General features: G+C 40.4%; 1 protein-coding gene across 1 annotated transcript in view; it reads left to right on the top strand.

Moving 5' to 3' along the window:
* Window positions 1-15494, top strand: part of OTOGL (otogelin like) — a 198907-nt gene that overhangs the window by 36800 nt on the left and 146613 nt on the right. The window contains 4 exon segments of the mRNA XM_044277229.1: window positions 4037-4160; window positions 6386-6563; window positions 7717-7841; window positions 15143-15352. Coding sequence (XP_044133164.1) covers window positions 4037-4160; window positions 6386-6563; window positions 7717-7841; window positions 15143-15352 — 637 coding nt within the window.

The raw sequence follows: 15494 nt of genomic DNA, 5'->3' as shown, positions 1-15494 counted from the left end.
TTATTTCATCACAAAGCACATTTCTTTGAAAGCAGAGGGTGCAATGAACGGGAACGGCGATTGTGTCGCTCACCGTCATTGTAACCCTCAGATGCTGCGTTTGTCTCTGATTGCGGCATCTGACATTAATATTAAGGTCTATAATACATTTTTTTATAAAATCATACTTGCCTCATCCATTTGATCACGAAGAGCCCACCACCGCGCAAAATCTTTAATCAAGATGGCGGCGGCAGGCTCTTCACGCTTAAACAGATGAGGTGAGTATTATTTTTTCTTTACCCCATTTCAGGGAAAATCGATTAGTTACCATGAAGCATAAGGAAATTCGGCTTTGTGGCAAATCTAATTTTCCCTGAAATTCGAATCGAAGTCCACTTCGGACACTTTGATTCACTCAACACTAATAGTAATATTAAATAAAGCATGCTTCTCCATTAAAGAGGTTGTCTGACTTCAGCAAGTGGCATTTATCATGTAGAGAAAGATAATACCAGGCACTTACTAATGTACTGTGATTGTCCATATTGTCTCCTTTGCTGACTGGATTCATTTTTCCATCACATTATACACTGCTCGTTTCCATGGTTACAAGCACCCTGTAATTCATCAGTGGTGGTCGTGCTTGCACACTATAGGAAAAAATTCCAGCCTCTCTGGTGGTCGGGATCTTGGGAGCTCACATAGGCTGGTGCTTTTTTATAGTATACAAGCACAACCACTGATGCTGGATTGCAGGGTGGTCATAACCAAGGATACGAGCAGTGTATAATGTGACAAAAAAATGAATACAGCCAGCAAAGGAGATAATATGGACGATAATAATACATTAGTAAGTGCCTTGTATTAACTTTCCCTACATAATAAATGCTATTTGCTGAAGTGACACAACCCCTTTAAAGTAAATGCCCCCATTGTCTGATAGGTGCACTGACATGCACAACCACACTCCATTCATTTCAATAGGGTCGACGAAAATGTCTGCCCCATAGAAATGAATAGGAGCAGGGGCTGCGCGGTGCGCTCCAATTCACTTGTATGGGAGAAGCGATTGGTGGTGGAGGGACCCTGGGAAACCCGGCGTCCTCCAGTCACCGCTCTCCCCGCTCCGTTCTCCTTGTAGGTGCAGGTCCCAGAGGTGGGACCTGCACCTGTCAGGCAACGGGGGCATATCCTAGCGATATGCCCCTATTGTATGTGATGGGAATACCCCTTTAGGGCTATATTACACTGCCAGATGTACAGGCAGTGTGAGCACAGATAAGTTGTGATTAGGGATGAGCGAATCGACTTCGGATGAAACATCCAAAGTCGATTTGCATAAAACTTTGTTAGAATACTGTACGGAGCGAGTGCTCCGCACAGTATTAGAATGTATTGGCTCAGATGAGCTGAAGTTATTACTTTGCAATGTCTCGCGAGACTTCGGGTAATAACTTCAAAGATGATTTACTACTGTAAAAACCCTTTTACCGAACTTGGGTCCAAGTTTTTTTTTACAGTAGAAATTAATTTTTGAAGTTCGCAAAGTAATAACTTCGGCTCATCGGAGCCAACACAGTACAGTATTCTAACAAAGTTTTATGCAAATCGACTTTGGCTGTTTCATCCGAAGTTGATTCGCTCATCTTGATCATAGCTGCGTTTCAGGAGCTTAAAAGCAGATAAGCAGCTAACAGCGAAGAAAATACAGGCCAAGTAAGCACTGCTCATAGACGGTGGCCGACATATTTTAAGACAACATCTGGTATTCACTTGAAGAAATGTAAGGTCTTTTTGAGTCAATGATTTATCTACTACACAATGGTAGAGCACAGTTCATATATAAGTTTGTATACATGGGGCCACATGACATGTATATAAAAAAAATCTTCAATTTACTGATTTATAGAAAATGACACGTCTTTTGTATTATTGCTTTGCCATTCCTCGAATATCCCATGCATGATTGCCCAAGAATCAGTTTTATTACAACACAAACAGGTGTCTTATTAGACTACATCAATCTTCTGATTGGCAAGAAACACTTCACTTTACCACAAGGCAGATGAATGAAGCTTCTCACTTGACTATCTGGACTCAAGACCTTGTCTGAGTTGAGCATTGATAGAACATACAAATTTTAGGATGTCATCCAACTGAAGAGCCACGCTAAAACCAACAAATAGTTCTACACAAGCGCTTCTTTGTTTAGGACTAGATTACCTTCAAAGTCCTGGAATCTAAGCCCATGCAGCAGGTATTTGGTTTTTAGAGCCAAGCGAGGCACTTCTGCTGTGTGGATAGATGAACAGCTAAGATAGACAGAATGATACTACACTTTATCTCCCTGAGAATGCCCTCAAGTCCTGCACTCCGTAATCTGCATGTGCGAGGGACTAATGTGGTTATCAAGTTGTAACCCATAACCATGACAGTAAGATGGGGCGGTGTATCATGAAATCCATTATTTTACTGTTATTTATTGATTCCTACAATGACTATTACGTCTTAAAGGGCATCTGTCAGCAGATTGGTACCCAATAAACGGACTGACCTGTAGCATGCGCACTTGGCAGCTGAAGACATCTGTGTTGGTCCCATGTTCATATGTGCCCAAATTGCTGAGATGAATGATGTATTAATATATGCAAATGAGCCTTTAGGAGCAACAGGGGCGTTGCCATTACACCTAGAAGCTCTGCTGCCTCTGGAACTGCCTCACCTTCTCAAATTTGACAGGAACAGGCGGTGTAAATGTCATCACACCTGACCTGTCGATCAAAGTGGAGAGGTTGTGGCAGTTGCAGAGAAAGCAGAGCCTCTAGGTTTAAAGGGAGTCTTTCACCTAATCTGAGCGTTTTATACCGCTCAGATCAGGTTATAGACTCTTTAACCCTCATTACGATCATACCTTTGTCTTATGTGTCCCTCGCCCAGATAATGAAAATAATACTTTTTAAACTTATGCAAATTACCTTCTGAAGGTGCCCAGGGGCGGCGTTACTGGGCGATGTGCCCAGAAAAACACACCTCCAGCCGGCGGACGTCACGAGCGGCACCAGAGGACGGCGGGCTGGGAACTGGCCCGCACCTGCGCACTGCTCTGCCCATTATGGGCAGAGGAACATCCTTTCATATTGCGCTTGCGCCGGCCGGCTGTCTTTAGTTGGCCGGCGCATGCGCAATATGAAAAGCTGTTCATCTGCCCATAATGGGCAGAGCAGTGCGCAGGTGCGGGCCGGTTCCCATCCCGCCGTCCTCTGGTGCCGCTCGTGACGTCCGCCAGCTGGAGGTGTGTTTTTCTGGGCACATCGCCCAGTAACGCCGCCCCTGGGCACCTTCAGAAGGTAATTTGCATAAGTTTAAAAAGTATTATTTTCATTATCTGGGCGAGGGACACATAAGACAAAGGTATGATCGTAATGAGGGTTAAAGAGTCTATAACCTGATCTGAGCGGTCTAAAACTCAGATTAGGTAAAAGACTCCCTTAGAGGGCTCATGTACAAAAACATATTTTTCTTCTGTTACTGTTCCATTTTATTACTGGTCTGTATACGGAACCATTCATTTCAATGGGGCTTGATAAAAAACGGAGATGACTAGGAAAGACATTGTTACAATGGACCCTCAAAAAATGGATGCAACATGGACGTCACACGGATGTCATCCATTTTTTTTTGCGGATCCGTGTTTTGCGGACCACAAAATACATACAATCATGTGCATGAGCCCTAAAGGCAATGCCCCCCCATTTCTCCTAGATGCTCATTTGCATATATTAAAACATAATTTTTCTCAGCAATTCGGGCACATATGAACATGGGACCAACACAGATGTCTTCAGCTGCCAAGTGCACATGTAACAGGTCACCAGTGTCATAGGTACAAATCTGCTGACAGATGCCCTTTAATGATTATTTCAGGGCTGTAGCTGCAATGGGTGCACAGACAGAAGTTGCACATTGGCCCTGGCATCTAAGGGGACCAAAACACCATTTTTCACATAAGGTAAAACACCTTTGTAATGATTTTTTGTTCTTTTTTCTTCTTCAGCACTCTGACCATACATGCATTCAGTCAATCACACTTGTGCTGGATGAGGATATTAATAAACAGGTCACTATCTTAAGGAATGGAGATGTCCATTTTGGTCCTAACCAAGGTCTTATGCTGAATGGTAAGTTCTCTAGGGAAATACGATATGAATAACAGACATATAACTACTGGTTGGGTAGTTACCATGATTTGATGGGGAAATGTGCTGTAGAAGAATTGATAGTTCATAAGAGATGTACAGGTCTACAAACAGAAATTGAACTTTTCTCTGCTGTGGAAACAGAAAATCCAAACTTTGAAGATGACTACCAAGATAGCAGAAATAGCATCTGCTATGAGATAGTCCATCTTCATCACTATATTGTCACCGGTAATAATGAAGTGCAAAAGAGAAAATTTGTGAAAACACTCAAGAGACAGACTAAAAGCCATAGTAACCACAAAAATCTTTCCACTTTCTGAATTCACATACTACTTACATTAATGATCGAATGGGGTCCTATTTGAAGCTTTGGATGGGGCCCATGTTTGCTTGTCATGCCTCTGTTTCTAGACATAGACAAAATTATATGCTTGGCACCAAGTGCAGCATCAGTGGCTAACCCCCCCCCCCCCAAACAACTGTAAGTACGCTAAACAAGTACGGTAATGTCAGACATTACGTTTTTTTTTTTTGTGGATAGGATGAAGACCCATTCATTTCAATAGGTCCGCAAAAAATGCGTACAGCACACCATTCTGTCCGCAATTTGCGGACCACAAACCACATACGATCGTGTGAATTTAGCCTAAGGCTACAATCACACGACCATATGTGTTTTGCAGTCCGCAAATTGTGGATCTGCCAAAAAAAATGTTCCTTATGGCATCCGTTTTTTTTGCAGATCCATTGTAACAATGCCTATCTTTGTCAGCACAAAGGACAAGAATAGGACATATTCTATCGTTTTTGCGGGGCTACGGAACGGACATACGGAAGCGTATAGCACACGGTGTGCTGTCCGCATTTTTTGTGGACCCATTCAAACGAATGGGTCCGCATCCTATCTGCAAAAAAACCTGAATGGACACGGAAACAAAATACGTTCGTGTAAATGTAGCCTAAGGCCTCTTGCACCCGACCGTATGGCTTTAGCCTTTTGCACACAAACGTTTTTCTTTTTCCGCTTACGTCCCGTTCTTTTGCGTACCATATACGGATTGTATACGGAACCATTCATTTCAATGGATCAGCAAAAAAAGGTACTCCGTAAGCCTTCCGTTTCCATATTTCAGTTTTTCTGTTCAAAGATAGAACATGTCCTATTATTGTCTGCATAACGGACACGGATAGTACTATTCTCTCAGGAGCCAGCTCTGTTCCGTTCTGGAAAAAATGGAATGCACACGGACGTCATCCGTATTTTTTTTGGATCCGTTTTTTACGGACCGCAAATTACTGAAAAGCCATACGGTCGTGTGCAAGATGCCTTTTTCAGTATTTTGCGGTCTGCAAAAAACGGATCTGCAAAAAATACGGATGATGTCCATGTGCATTCAGTTTTTTTGGGAACGAAACAGCTGGCCCCTGATAGAACAGTATTATCCTTGTCAATAATAGGACATGTTCTATCTTTGAACGGAACGGAAAAAATGGAAATATGGAAACGGAAGGCATACGGAGTACCTTCCGTTTTTTTTGCGGATACATTGAAATGAATGGTTCCGTATACGGAAAGCAAAAAACGGAACGTAAACAGAAAAAAAAAAGTTTGTGTGCAAGAGGCCTAAGACAGATATAAAAAATGTCTTACAGGATGCATTAGATGTGGAGCTCTGCCCATGCGAGCTTACAATCTATGGTATAATAAATTGCAAAATATATATAGTACAAGGGTTCAGGAAAAGAATAAGCAGTTGTAGGCATATTAGGTGGAGATAGTGTACGAATATTGATTGAGTTACTCTAGGCTAGATGTTATATGCTGGATGGAGTATATCGGATGGAAAGAGGGAAGGGGTTCCAGAAGAAAGGGGAGGCAGAAGGAAAGTCTTGTATGAGGAGATGATTAACGCAGTAGAGAGGGAATTATAAAATAATAATACAAACTTCCTCATTCCTAATTTCAAGTTGCAAGTAACCTTGGCTTTGATTACTACAATTAAAGTGTGTTTATTAGAAGATCATCAGAAAAATGTCAATTAAATGACAGTAGCAATAATTTGTTTTTGCAGTGCATTCTCAGCATACCACTAGGGGGCTCATTGTCCCATAAACTTGGGATATATTTGTAGTAATATAACACAAAGATTGCCAGTAGTCCCCTTCGTCTTCATCTATAATCTACTTCTGTACTTTTTCTACAGGCGATATTGAGGTTCGAAATTTGTCCTCAATGTTTGTACAGCTGAAGACAAAATTTGGAATAAGAATTCAGTTTGCTAAAGGAGGCGACAGACTTTACATTCAAGCCAGTAGTTCCTGGAAGAGGAGAACATTGGGTCTATGTGGAACATTTAATGGCAATCTAAGAGATGACTTTCTGTAAGACTATGGGATTTTTCTTTTTATATTTATTGAATATAATTAAATACATGATTGACCTGAGTGATAAAAAACAGCCCTAGAAATGAGGAACAGAAATATAACACATTATCCAAAATGAAACTGCAAAAAACATGGAAATGACTCCTTGTGCACTGTGGGTCTGTATGTTCACATGGCCGCAAAAAAAAAAAATAGAACATGTCCTATTATTGCCCGCTTTACGGGCAAGGATAGGACTGTTCTATTAGGAGCTGGCCATTCCATTCTGCAAAATACAGAATGCACCTGGCCGGTATCCGTGTTTTGTGGATCCTCAATTTGCGGACCACAAAATATCCAACGGTCGTTTGAGTGCTTAGTGTGAGGATGGCCCTTATGACACATTATATTGATATCCTTGTGTATTCCTAATACCAAAGTGAAAACAATAAGTGCTTATTATAAGACAAAAAAAGCCAACGAGCAGTGCCATACACAGAGGGCTAGAGGAGGCCTATAGCAAAAATCAAAATGGAGTTGTTTCAAAAACTTGTCATACTTTCAGACAAGAATTTGAAACTTCTTTATCCCTATATTATCTAATAATTTCTTGTGGACAAGCAATATTTAGTGGCTGCCACTTCCTTTGCTAATCAATAAGTAAAGATCAAGTCCTTTTCTTTAATGTGCATGCCTGTTGTTCAATATGCACACATTGGCCCATATTTACTAATGTGTCTGTTCCCAAAAAAAATCTAAAAAGTGGTGAAAAAATGGCATGTCAAGGGTTTCTACACTTTTTTCCCACATGCTCGACAACGGTCAGGGCTTAGCACAAAGGATCTTCATGGGAAAGTGGATGGAGTCCATTTTGCACCAAAATTGCACCACAATTCTGCCTATAGATCTGTCTCAAAGTAAGCCAGCCAATATAACTTGGCAAATTTACTAAGTTGATTATGCCAAAAATGTGTCTCAATTAGATACCAAATTGCAGTGTACAAAGCTCCTATATGTATAGCAGCTACTGCAAACTGGTCAGAAGGGGTGCGGGGAGTCAGACTGCCGCTGATCTGATATTGGTTACTTATCTGAGGGATAGGTCATCAATCAACAATGTACTGTATAGGCTGCATATATTCAATTCCTAATCCCTTATATTTCTTATCAGATCTCCAGCAGGTATGATTGAAGGAACCCCACAACTGCATGCCAATGCCTGGAAAATATCATCAGCTTGTTTAACTCCAGTAAACATCCCTGTAATAGATCCATGTGACACTAATCTTCAAAATGGTAAGCTCATAGGTATAAGACTGAGCCTCCTTTTTGGAAAACAATAATTTTAAATGTATATGCAGCTAAATGAAAACTTAAAGGGAATTCCTAGAGCTGAGATTAGAGGCTCTGCTCTCTCTGCAACTGCTGCACCCTCTGCACTTTGTTTGACAGGTCAGCCGTTGAAAACATCATCTAGCTCTGTCAATCAATAGTGGGAATAAAGGCTGTGAATTGGGAGTTGTGACTGATAAACAGTCAGAATATATTGTGGTGGATCACCCTGTTGTTTCTATATTTCACTCTTTACCCAAAATCCACAAAAAAAATATTCAAGTTTGGTATCGCCGTATTCATATTAAGCCACAGAATAAGGACGTTATGTCACAGTGAACTCTGTGATGTCAAAACCCCAAAAACCTCATATGCCTATATGAATGGAAAATTTAAAAAGTTATGGCTATTGAAACGTTGGGAGGAAAACGCGAAAATGGAGAAACGAGAAACCAAAATGGGCCCTGTACTATATACTCTGAAAAGAAAACAAACAATGAAGAACTTTCAAAAACGGACTGAGAATAAATATAAAAATGTACACATTAAGGGGGTATTTATCAATCTGAAATCCGCCCAAATTAGGAGTATTTCAGGAACAGATTGCAGCGCAACAGTTACTTACGCCGCAATCTACGACGTCCCCACTCACACCAGATCTAAAATTGTGGGGGAGGCATGGGCGGGGAAGGGCTCTCATTTACCATTTTTTACGCCTGTTTTAGGCGTAGAAAAAGGTCTAAATGTAAGACTGCGTGTCTTCATAATTTTGGCGGAACCACCGCCAGTGCAGGCCTTCATTCTGTCAAGTGGAAAACTACTAAAAGAACAGAAATCGTTTTTTAATACTGTAGACATAAATCCCTACAAAAAAAGAATGATTTCCATATTTCAAGTGTAAAATCGAAAACGATGCATATATATATACTATGAACCGGATGGTATTTTGTTTTAAACATGTATTACAGTTAATATCAGATGGGCCGAACATGGTGTATGGATCAAACATGACCACATGATTATTCCCATGAGGGACAGGAGTCTGAAAAGAAGTAGCTGCCATATGTTAGCCAAACAGAGGCTTTTGCTAGAATGGGGTTTAGCTGGTTAGGTGCATGGCACAATATGCAAATTATTGTGGCCAGCAATCTCCTGAAAATGCCCCTTTTGTATGAGAACTACATAAAGAAGCCACATGGGGCCAATAGTTGACCACTTTATACATTTTACCCAATAATCAAAGTTATATTTACCTTTAACCCTTGCATCCTGAAACTACATATGAAGAGTACCTTGTGGTGCAGCAGGTGCCTGGCAGTTGTATCCAACGAACTGTTAAAATGAGAAAATGACGGTCATTGGGCATTCCTGGAGTGGCATAAGAAGAAAGATTTTCGTAACAAAATTCATACCATTTGGTGCAGATTTTATACTGCAGAATTCCAGCACATATGCTACATTAAATCAACAGCATATACTACTGTCCCTTCTAAACGTTCCCTAAATATAGAGGACCTGAGCCTCACTGTTGTGCTCGGGCAAGTTGGTGCCTGACACGCTATTAGATTCTCATGTGCAGGAAGATTCTGATGTTGATAGCCTACTTAAAGCGGTAAAAACAAAGAGCTCCTCAGATCACAACTGTCCCTCTATTTCATTCTTTTAGTAAGCATATTTTTATCCAGGCCCTGGCACCAGCCATAAAGAACTAAGAGACAAAAAACTGCAGTAAGAAAGTTTGGAAATAGGGTCGAAATACTGGAAAACAACATACAGTAGCTATTCAACAAAACTGTGCGGCTCAACTGGATTCTCTGAATGTGGCATTCTGTCTCATCGAAGATATAGAGAACAGGAGTTGCCGTAAGAACATTAGAATCAAAAGCCTACAATAAACTGTTATCCACAATGACTTATCCTCTACAGCTGCCCAGATCTTTTCAACCTTTTCAGGGGCAGATCAAGTGGCCACCATCACAGTGGAATGAATACAGTGGTCATTGTGGCTCCAACCAAAAGGCAAGAACCTCTGTGAGATGTGGTCTGCAGTCTGCTTAGTTACATTGACAAGGCAGCCATACTTAAACCTGCAGAAGAGAACAAAGAATTTTAATTTTAAGGAAACAAGATTCTCTTGGTCCAGGACTTAGCACCTTCCACCTTCAGTCACTTTATAATTTTGGCCTGACATTTGTAACAGAGGGCAAGAGATGCACCATCAAGATTCCGGCGGACTTACCAAGGCCGTGGTCTCTGCTCAAGATAGCACCCTTGGAGATACCATTGTGGATGACTGTCTACCTTCTCCAGGTTCAACTTACCGAATCCTGAGAAGTGGACAACAGTGGGAAAGAACAAATCCTTTAAGGTTGAATTCTTCATGGCAGCTTATTAGACTTTGCCATAGGTTTCTTTACTTTCTCTTGTTGGTGAGTTCTTATATTGATTATTATGTGGAAGGGGCATTCTCTTCTTCAGCCCTTAAGTGCATATCATTAAGTTAAAATATATTTTGTTTGATACACCCAGCGCTTTGCATTAGATAACAAAAGATAACCTCTCTGGACTCACCAGTCTTTCTATTTTGTTACAGACTAGTAACTAGTACTAGTTTTGAGCATAATATTGCCTATTTCTAAATTGGCACACAGGTTTGTGTTTACAGATCAGGTTAAGGTTCAAAATGGACTATCATACCTCCCTCCATAGGCGCTGCTATAGGGGAAGTGGCAGCTTTGGGGCCCAAACTCAGAAGGAGCCCACCCAGGAGGTGGACTAAAAGTTTTTACCTGCGGGCCCACTTAACAGTATTATACAATTACATTATATACAGAGACACTGTAGGAAATGGACGGAGCTTCTGCAAGGCCTTGTCTGAGAGAGCGATCTTAACTTGCACAGGAGTGGGGTTTCACAGGAGTCGGGGGTTGCAAAGACGTTGCTGTTGGAGGGCCCGTTTAAAAATTTGTTGGGCCCAGTCATTTCTAGTTACGCCACTGCCTCCCTCCCTCTATCCGGGACAATGCTTAGTATCCCGATGGCTTAAACATAACCACTGTTATTATGGTACTTCTAATTTACCTTTCAAGAGTTGTATGTATTATTTCACTTTATTCTTTCCCCCTCTTCCCCTGGAGGCAGCTTTCCCTACCTGGACCATATGGATACCAAGCTCTATCTGGACCAACAGTTCACAGCAGTTGTGTATACCTCATAGCTAATCTTACTTTTACTCCCTTTAATGCTAGGGGCTTGAATATACCCCAGAAACACTCACAAGTGATCATGCTGTTGAGAAAATCTAAAACTGATGTATATGTCTTTCAAGAAACACATTTTAAAGTCTGACCAGCCTCTAGTCTCCTAATATTGGTCAGATAAACTGGCTCAAGAAAACCCTATCGAAAATTATATGTGTTTGCAGAAGGTATTAAAATTGTAGGGTGAGATGTCAATGTGGCCTTTGGTCCACCCTTAGATGCATCCTCTGGTCCCTCCAACATTCACAGAGATCACTGGACACTAAGATGATAAAAGAGGCACATCTACTAACTAGACACATGGAGATTACTACGCAAGTCCTCCAAATATTACTTACTTCTCCGTGGTTCACAATTCATTCCAGAGACTTGATTATATTTTTATTTTTTATATCAGACTCTTATACAGAGAAGATTAGATTAAAATGGCTAATATCAGACTTATTACAGTTTATGCACTGCCTCCATTTCTTTGCTTCTTGATAACCTGCCAGCCAGACAATGGATTTGGCACCTTGATAAGATGCTGTTAGACAAAGAAACTGATGACTTGTCACTCTAGAATAGATTAGCTATATTCTTCAAGGAAAACACATCTGCAGACAACTCACAAATTACCACCTAGGAAACACACTATGTAGACACGAGGGATTAATTTGTAGCGCTAGGAAGTAGGATCAAGAAAGTGAGAAAAAAAAAACAACTTGCACTCTCTCCTCACTCAAACTCAGATGCTTTCTAAACGATCAAAAGCTCTTCAGGCTCATGAAGACCTTGTTACATTGAAGCATGAATTTAAAGATCATCTTGTTACATTGAAGCTCTTTAAATATGCTAAATATATAAAAAAAAAAAAAAAAATATATATATATATATATATATACAGTTGTGTTCAAAATTATTCAGCCCCCACTGAAATTGAGTGTTTTGGCCAGTTTGACATTGATTTTGATCATTTCAGTCATCTTGTTTACAATTAAATCAAAGAGGCACTTGTAAGTCAGACAAATATAACATAACATTTATAATGAAATAACCACAAATGTCTTTTCTGTGCTCACATCATTATCAGTTTTATTCAACCCCCAAGTGACATTCAATCTTAGTACTTAGTACAACATCCTTTTCCAGTTATAACAGCTTTTAAACGTGAAGCATAGCTTGACACAAGTGTCTTGCAGTGATCTACGGGTATCTTCGCCCATTCTTCATGGGCAAAAGCCTCCAGTTCAGTCACATTCTTAGGCTTGCGCGCTGCAACTGCTTTCTTTAAGTCCCACCAGAGGTTCTCAATCGTATTTAAGTCTGGTGACTGCGATGGCCACTTCAAAATGTTCCAGCCTTTAATCTGCAACCATGCTCTAGTGGACTTGGAGGTATGCTTGGGATCATTGTCCTGTTGAAAGGTCCAACGTCTCCCAAGCCACAGGTTTGTGGCGGACTGCATCACATTTTCATCCAATATCTCCTGGTACTGAAGAGAATTCATGGTACCTTCCACACGCTGAAGCTTCCCTGTACCTGTAGAAGCAAAACAGCCCCAAAGCATGATTGACCCCCCGCCGTGCTTCACAGTAGGCAAGGTGTTCTTTTCTTCATAGGCCTTGTTCTTCCTCCTCCAAACATAGCGTTGATCCATAGGCCCAAACAGTTCTAATTTTGTTTCATCAGTCCACAGAACCCACTTTTGTGGTTTGTCCACATGACTTTTGGCATTACTGCAGTCGACTCTTCTTATTCTTTGGATACAGCAAGGGGGTGCGCCTGGGAGTTCTGGCATGGAGGCCTTCATTACGCAGTGTGCACCTTATTGTCTGAGCTGAAACTTCAGTGCCCACATCTGACAAATCTTTTTTCAGTTCCTCAGCAGTCACACGGGGACTTTTCTCCACTTTGCGCTTCAGGTAGCGCACAGCAGTCGAAGTCAGCATCTTCTTTCTGCCACGACCAGGTAGCATTTCAACAGTGCCCTTTGCCTTGAATTTGCGAATGATGCTTCCTATGGTGTCTCTTGGTATGTTTAACATCTTTGCAATCTTCTTATAGCCATTGCCCTTCCTGTTAAGAGAAATCACCTCTTCTCTTGTCTTCCTGGACCATTCTCTTGACTTCACCATGTTTGTAAACACACCAGTAAATGTCTAGAAGGAGCTGAGTATCACAGTCCTTTTAAATCTGCCTAATTGGTGCGTATTATGCTTGATTGCTGCTCCTTGACATCCATAGGTGTTTTCAATACCTGATCGAAAACACTTGAATGAACCTCTGTTCTTAAGAGTGGTAGTCTTTAAGGGGTTGAATAATTGTGTCAATGAAGAAATCACCAAAAAAAATTTAATACTGTATTACAAAAACAATTGATGTCATTTTAGTTGCATTTGGTTCTTTAAAAAGTCCTTGTAAGATTTCATTCTGAACACAATTACAAATGTACACTAAATTCCCTAAAACCCTTTACAGCATTGGGGGTTGAATAATTTTGAACACAACTGTATATATATATATATATATATATATATATATATTTATTCTATGCACATGAAGATAAGGGGAACATGCTCACTTATTGAAAAAAAGACAATCCCATCAAATAAATTATTAAATCACCGTCTGGAACTAATATATTTCAACCTACAGAGATAGCAGAGGTTTTCCAACAATATTACTCAGTCAGATCTATATTACATAAAGTCGCAACCACACGGGACACAGATACGCAGCTGGAACCCTCTCTGACTTCAAGGTCAACTATATGACATCAGAAGCGCTCAGTGTTTCAGTGCCAGACAGCGTGATTCCATCCATACAATTCGTTACTACTTTTAAATGGCACCCTTCCCCAACGTACCTACCTGGCAAAACAACTGACAAATAGGCCTATAACCTGTAACAAGCAAATCTTTTGCCATTACTGCAAAATGTATGATCCTACTTGCAATTTTACCCTACAATATGTGTCATGGATGGGACGTAAGAACTTATTAAAATCCTTTATATTGCTTAAATTTCTATATCATATGCAAATGGTCCCTATATTTTTACCTTGGTCCTTTTTACCCAGGTCAAAGCATTATTTATGTCTTTTCTGTGGAATAAAAAAAGGTCACGTATTGCGTAAGGCGAAGATGAGAAGAAACATGGGCAGTTTTGGGTTTCCTGATTTACTTTTGTATTACAGGGCCATACACTTGAAGAGATGTCTACAACTCTGTAGGGACATGTATTAAACTTGCCTCTCTGGGTGGCTGGACTGTAAAACTTAATACATTTGAGTATTATATGTAATCTCATATATAGTCTCATGAGGGGTACCTTATTAAACCTTCACGCTTAGATATTTTCTTAGTTTCAAAACTCCACAACTCTGGGACATATTTTTGGTTCTGCACTGCCCCATTATACAGGAAGATTGAACGGAAATTAAATCTAGAATAAACAATATATGCTCAACTTGCATTACACTAACTCTGGAGTCGTGCTGCTATGGCTTCCACACAACACTTGGAATCCCTCCAAAACTAACCTTTGTACACAATTGGTCTAAGCAAAGAAGATTAGAGAACGTTACAAGTTTATGTCTCCCTGAGGCCCAGTAACAACAAGAACAGGGGAACAACCAAATACAAAGAGCAGTACAACTTATCTTATAGAAAATGGATGAGCAGGAACACAGGTAGGGTCCACACACCAACTCTTCCAAATCCAAACAGAGAATATCAACCGCATGGTATAAAGTGTGAGACCAAACTAAGTAGGGAATGCTGTAATGACCACGGGCTGCACCTGGCAAGAGGTGTGGTCATTACCAAACCACAACACTGAGAATCAAGAGACTGTCAGTTAACTTCACGTGCAGTCAGTCTCTTTGATCTTCTAACCTCTGTCACAGAAGGTATCGTGACAGTGTGCTATGCAATTTCGTTTTTACATCTGTATCACTGTAAAGTGAGATTGTTCACTTTAAAAGAAGTATGAGAAAAAAAATATAACAATTTTCTTTTCCAGTTGGATATGCAACCCACTGTGATGTTATCAATCAGGAACTTTTTGCACCATGTCATTCCTATGTGAGTCCGGGATTGTATTACCAGTTGTGTCGTTTTGATGCGTGTAAATGTGGCAGTAATTGTCTTTGCAATTCATTGGCTCACTATGCCTACATCTGCAACAAGCATGGCGTTTCCATCAACTTCAGGTCACAGGTTTCATTTTGTGGTGAGTAATCAGATAAATCCGAAATTGTGCACGGTATATTTGTCTATGACATTATACATATAAAAAATATAATTGTTATTGGCTCTACTGGTTTGGGCCTGTATTAGTGACCTTTTATCTCAAAGTAAAGCTGGTCATACAC

The sequence above is a fragment of the Bufo gargarizans genome, chromosome 2 (genome assembly GCF_014858855.1).
Source record: "Bufo gargarizans isolate SCDJY-AF-19 chromosome 2, ASM1485885v1, whole genome shotgun sequence".
NCBI lineage: Eukaryota > Metazoa > Chordata > Amphibia > Anura > Bufonidae > Bufo > Bufo gargarizans.
This window is presented reverse-complemented; position numbering and strand designations above follow the sequence as displayed.